This window comes from Sciurus vulgaris, assembly GCF_902686455.1.
Source record: "Sciurus vulgaris genome assembly, contig: HiC_scaffold_174_arrow_ctg1, whole genome shotgun sequence".
In the NCBI taxonomy this organism is placed as follows: Eukaryota; Metazoa; Chordata; class Mammalia; order Rodentia; family Sciuridae; genus Sciurus; species Sciurus vulgaris.
Window position 1 is genome coordinate 307,732 of NW_027632879.1, and position 6,544 is coordinate 314,275.

At 38.8% G+C, this 6,544-nt stretch overlaps 1 protein-coding gene across 1 annotated transcript in view; it reads right to left on the reverse strand.

Moving 5' to 3' along the window:
- Nucleotides 1-6,544, reverse strand: part of LOC306652291 (N(6)-adenine-specific methyltransferase METTL4-like) — a gene marked incomplete at its 3' end in the record, with an annotated part of 7,951 nt that continues 1,407 nt past the window's right edge. Inside the window, exon 2 of the mRNA XM_079125269.1 lies at nucleotides 1-97. Coding sequence (XP_078981395.1) covers nucleotides 1-97 — 97 coding nt within the window. The remainder of the gene's footprint in view (nucleotides 98-6,544) is intronic.

A 6,544-nucleotide genomic window follows, 5' to 3' on the forward strand; every position in this document is an offset into this window, starting at 1 on the left:
TCAGGCAAAAAAGGACAAGGTCAGCTCTGCAGTCAGCACCCAGTCCTGGATCTCCAGAGCAGGTGAAAGATGGCAGAGGAGGTCAGGGGGCCAGGGGCTGAGGAAGAGGGGGGGCCATCAGCACAAGGGCTGGAGGCAGGGGCGAAAAAATACTGAGACAAAGTGCTGTGGTCTGGCTCCCTGTGTATGTGTAGATAAGGAAAGAATATTGACTGCTTCTGACCTGGTCTTGGTCTGGTGGCATAAGAGCATCAACCCACTGGAAAGCTAAAGAACCGGAACTGCTGAGAGTGAAGGAATGGAGTTTCTAAAGAGCCACTGGTCAACACAAACAGGAATCAGGTTCTTCAGAAATGCGCTACATATATTTGAGACAACAGCCAGGCCCTGTAGGACCCCTGGCCGGACTGACCAAGTCCTGTCTCCAGGATCCCTCAGCCCAACCGATCACTCCCTGCCTCTGGGGCCCTCACATCGATGATTGCTCCCTGCCGCCAGGACCCCCAGACCAACTGACTATGCCCTATCACCAGGACCCCAGACTGATTGCACCCGGCCACCTGGATCCCACAACCACACCAAACACACCCGACATTCAGGACCACTGCCGGACCAACTGCATCCTGTCTCCAGGACCTCCAGCTAACCAGGACCTTCAGCTGACCACGTCCACCCCTGAGCTGCAGCTCCCCACTTGCCAACACATTTGGAAGCCAGAGCAGCCATCTTGGATAATCCTGGAAGCCTTAGCTCCGATCTCCGGGTGGGGCAAATCCCATCCTGAGACGACTGCTGGAGGCTTGAAGCTCATTGTCAGGTACTTCTCATGCACAGGCTACTGAACACTGGGAGGTTTCATTAGTATATGACAGTTATACAGTAGATTTTCTTTTTTCTCCTTTTTTTAAAAAAATATTTAAGTTTTTATTTCTTTAGGTTTCTTGCTTTCTTTTCCTTCTGTTTACCTGTTCCCTCAGAGTCGCTTTCTCCCTTATTTACATGATCTTATTGTCCCCATAGGGGCTATTTCGTCTAGGAGTGCATAGTGTCTGACTTGGGCACTGCTAATATTGATCTCCTCTTAAAAAAAGGGTTTTGGAAACCTATAGGGCCACTATAAGCTTATAGGGGGAAACCTGCAATACCCCAGATCTGCACTGCTGGATGGGAAGATACATGAACAACATGAAAAAACAAGGGAAGAAAATGATCCAAACAAATCTAGATTCTATAGTAATAGAATCCAATGACAGTATGTTAGAAGAAATGTCAGAAAAGGACTTCAGATTATACATGATTAAGATGATTCGCGAAGCAAAGGATGAGATAAGAGAGCAAATGCAGGCATTGAATGATAATACCAATAAGCTGAAAGAGCACCTGCAGGAAGCAAAAGATCATTTCAAAAAAGAGATAGAGATTCTCAAAAAAAGCCAAACGGAAACCCGTGAAATGAAGGAGACAATAAACCAAATAAAAAATTCAATGGAAAGCATCACCAAAAGACTAGACCACTTGGAAGACAGAACTTCAGACAATGAAGACAAAATATTTAATCTTGAAAATAAAGTCACCCAAACAGAGAAGATGGTAAGAAATCATGAAAAGAATCTCCAAGAACTATGGAATATCATTAAAAGACCAAATTTAAGAATTATTGGGATAGAGGAAGGCACAGAGATACAAACCAAAGGAATGAACAACCTATTCAATGAAATAATATCAGAAAATTTCCCAAACCTGAAGAATGAAATGGAAAATCAAATACAAGAGGCTTACAGAATACCAAATGCACAGAATCACAACAGATCCACACCAAGGCACATTATAATGAAAAGGCCTAACATTCAAACTAAAGATAGGATTTTGAAGGCCACGAGAGAAAAGCATCAGATTACATATAGGGGGAGACCAATACAGATAGCAGCAGACTTCTCAACCCAGACTCTAAAAGCTAGAAGGGCCTGGACCAACATATTTCAAGCTCTGAAAGAACACGGTTGCCAACCAAGAATCCTATAACCAGCAAAACTAACCTTCAGATTTGAAGATGAAATAAAATCCTTCCAAACAAAAGTTAAAAGAATTTACAAATAGAAAGCCTGCACTACAGAATGTTCTCAACAAAATATTCCATGAGGAGGAAATGAAAAACAACAATGGTGGTCAGCAAAGGGAGGAACTACCTTAGAGAAATACCACTCAAAGGAGAAACAAAGCTAACTTAAAAACCAAAAATAAGCCAAATGACTGGGAATAAAAATCATATCTGAATAATAACCCTGAACGTTAATGGCCTAAACTCTTCAAACAAAAGACATAGGCTGACAGAATGGATTAAAAAGAAAGACCCAACAATATGCTGCCTGCAAGATACTCATCTCATAGAAAAAGACATCCACAGACTAAAGGTGAAAGGATGGGAAAAAAATTACCACCCACATGGACACAGTAAAAAAGTGGGGGTTTCCATCCTTATATCAGATAAAGTGGACTTCAAGCCAAAGTTAGTCAGAAGGGATAAAGAAGGACATTTCATACTGCTTAAGGGAACCATAAATCAGGAAGACATAATGATAGTAAATATTTATGCCCCAAACAATGGTGCATCCCTGTATATCAAACAAATCCTTCTCAATTTCAAGAATCACATCGACCCAAATACAATAATTCTGGGCGACTTTAACGCACCGCTGTCACAACTAGATAGATCTTCCAAAAAAAATTCAACCAAAGAAACCATAGAACTCAATAACACAATCAATAACCTAGACTTAATAGACATATATAGAATATTCCATCCATCAACGAGCAGATACACTTTCTTCTCAGCAGCGCATGGAACCTTCTTGAAAATAGATATGTTATGCCACAAAGCAGCCCTTAGGAAATGCAAAAAAATTGAGATACTGCCTTGTGTTCTATCAGATCATAATGGACTGAGAGTAGAAATCAATGACAAAGTAAAAAAAGGGAATTACTCCAACACTTGGAGACTAAATAATATGCTATTGAATGAAACATGGATAACAAAAAACATCAGGGAGGAGATTAAAAAATTCTTAGAGGTCAATGAGAATGATGATAGAACATAGCAAAATCTCTGGGACACTATGAAAGCAGTACTAAGAGGAAAATACATTGCATGGAGCACATTCCAGAAAAGAATGAAAGTCAACAATTAAGTGACCTAACATTACAGCTCAAAGCTCTAGAAAAAGAAGAGAATAACAGCAAAAGTAGTAGAAGACAGGAAATAATTAAAATCAGAGCTGAAATCAATGAAATTGAAACAGAAGAAAATATTCAAAAAATTGAAATAACAAAAAGTTGGTTCTTTGAGAAAGTAAACAAAATAGATAAACCCTTAGCCACACTAACAAAGAGAAGGAGAGAGAAGACTCAAATTACTAAAATGCATGATGCAAAAGGACATATCACAACAGACACCACTGAGATACATAACATAATGAGAAGCTACTATGCAAATCTGTATTCCAACAAAATAGAAAGTACCGAAGACACTGACAAATTTCTAGAGACATATGCTCCTCCCAAACCGAACCAGGAAGACATACACGATTTAAACACATCAATATCAAGCAATGAAATAGAAGAAGCCATTAAAAATCTACCATCCAAGAAAAGGCCAGGACCAGACGGATTCTCAGCCGAGTTCTACAAGACCTTCAAAGAAGAACTCATTACAATACTTCTCAAAGTATTCCAGAAAATAGAAAAGAACGGTACCCTACCGAACTCATTCTATGAAGCTAATATCACCCTCATACCCAAACCAGGAAAAGACACATCAAAGAAAGAAAATTTTAGACCAATATCCTTGATGAATATAGATGCTAAGATCCTTAACAAAATATTGGGAAACCGTATCCAAAAACATATTAAGAAAATTGTGCACCACGATCAAGTGGGGTTCATTCCTGGAATGCAAGGATGGTTTAACATCCATAAATCAATCAAAGTAATCCATCATGTCAATAGACTTAAGGATAAGAATCATATGGTTATTTCAATTGATGCAGAAAAAGCATCTGACAATATACAACAACCCTTCATGCTGAAAACACTAGAAAAAATAGGGATAGTAGGAACATACCAGAACATTGTAAAGGCTATTTATGCTAAGCCCATGGCCAACAGCATTCTTAATGGAGAAAAACTGAAACCAATTCCCTTTAAAAACGGGAACAAGACAGGGATGTCCTCTTTCACCATTTCTATTCAACATTGTCCTCGAAACTCTAGCCAGAGCAATTAGGCAGACTAAAGAAATTAAAGGGATACGAATAGGAAAAGAGGAACTTAAGCTGTCACTATTTGCGGATGATATGATTCTATATTTAGAGGATCCAAAGACCTCCTCCAGAAAACTTCTAAACCTCATTAATGAATTCAGCATAAATCTACAGCATGCATAAATCTACAGCATTTTTATACGCAAGCGATGAAACAGCTGAAAGGGAAATGAGGAAAACAACTCCATTTGCAATAGCCTCAAAAAAAAAAAAAAATACTTGGGTATCAATCTAACCAAAGAGGTAAAAGATCTCTACAATGAAAACTATAAAACACTGAAGAAAGAAATTAAGGAAGACCTTAGAAGATGGAAAGATCTCCCATGTTGTTGGATAGGCAGAATTAATACTGTCAAAATGGCCATACTACCAAAAGTGCTATAGAGATTCAATGCAATTCCAATTAAAATCCCAATGGTGTACCTCACAGAAATAGAGCAAGCAATCATGAAATTCATCTGGAAGAATAAGAAACCCAGAATAGCTAAAACAATCCTTAGCAGGAAGAATGAAACAGGGGGTATCACAATATCAGAACTTCAACTATACTACAAAGCAATAGTAACAAAAACAGCATGTTATTGGCACCAAAAGAGACAGGTAGATCAATGGTACAGAATAGAGGACATGGACACAGACTCAAATAAATACAATTTTCTCATACTACACAAAGGTGCCAAAAATATGCAATGAAGAAAAGATAGCCTCTTCAACAAATGGTGCTGGGAGAATTGGAAATCCATATGCAACAGAATGAAACTAAACCCATATCTCTCACCATGCACGAAACTAAACTCAAAATGGATTAAGGACCTTGGAATCAGACCAGAGACCCTGCAGATTATAGAAGAAAATGCAGGTCCAGATCTTCAACATGTCTTCTTAGGACCAGACTTCCTCAACAGGACTCCCATAGCACAAGAATAAAAGCAAGAATCAATAACTGGGATAGATTCAAACTAAAAAGCTTTCTCTCAGCAAAGGAAATTATCAGCAATGCGAAGAAAGAGCCTACAGAGTGGGAGAAAATTTTGCCAATCATACTTCAGATAGAGCACTAATCTCCAGAATCTATAAAGAACTCAAAAATCTCTACACCAAGAATACAAATAAAGCAATTGACAAATGGGCTAAGGAAATGAACAGACACTTCACAGAAGAAGATCTACAAGCTATCAACAAACATGGAAAAATGTTCAACATCTCTAGTAATAAGAGAAATGCAAATCAAAACCACCCTAAGATTCCATCTCACCCCAATTAGAATGGTGATTATCAAGAATATGAACAACATCAGGTGTTGGCGAGGATGTGGGGAGAAAGGTACACCCATACATTGCTGGTGAGGCTGCAATTTAGTGCAGCCACTCTGGAAAGCAGTGTGGAGATTCCTTAGAAAACTTGGAATGGAACCACCATTTGACCCAGCTATCCCACTCCTTGGCCTATATCCAAATGACTTAAAATCAGCATACTACAGAGATACAGACACATCAATGTTCATAGCTGCTCAATTCACAATAGCCAGATTGTGGAACCAACCTAGATGTCCTTCAATCGATGAATGGATACAGAAACTGTGGTATATATATACAATGGAATAATACTCAGCCATAAAGAATGATAAAATTATGGCATTTGCAGGCAAATGGATGAAATTGGAGAATATCATGCTAAGTGAGATAAGCCAATCTCAAAAATCCAAAAGAGGAATGATCTCACTGATATTGGATGATGACACTTAATGGGGGGTGGGAGTGGGACAAGAATGGAGGAAGGAGGGACTGTATAGAGGGAAAAGAGAGGTGGGAGGGGTGGGGGGGAAGGAAAAAATAATGGAATGAATCAAACATGATTACTCTATGTAAATTTATGAATATGCACATGGTATGCTGTTACTCCATGTACAAACAGAAACAATATGTATCCCATTTGTTTACAATAAAAATAAATTAAAAAAAAAGAGTAAACGATTCAGCCAGGCATCTTACTGCATGCTTGTAATCTCAGCAGTTTGGGAGGCTGAGGCAGGAGGATCATAAGTTCAAAGACAACCTCAGAAACTTAGCAAGGCCCTAAGCAACTTAGTGACATCCTGTCTCAAAATAAAAAATAAATAAATGGGCTGGAGATGTGGCTCAGTGGTAAAGTGCTTCTGGGTTTTATTCCTGTTACAAAAAGAAAAGGGGAAAAGTCTGCAGATTTAGTAACAGAGGATCTTGCCCTTT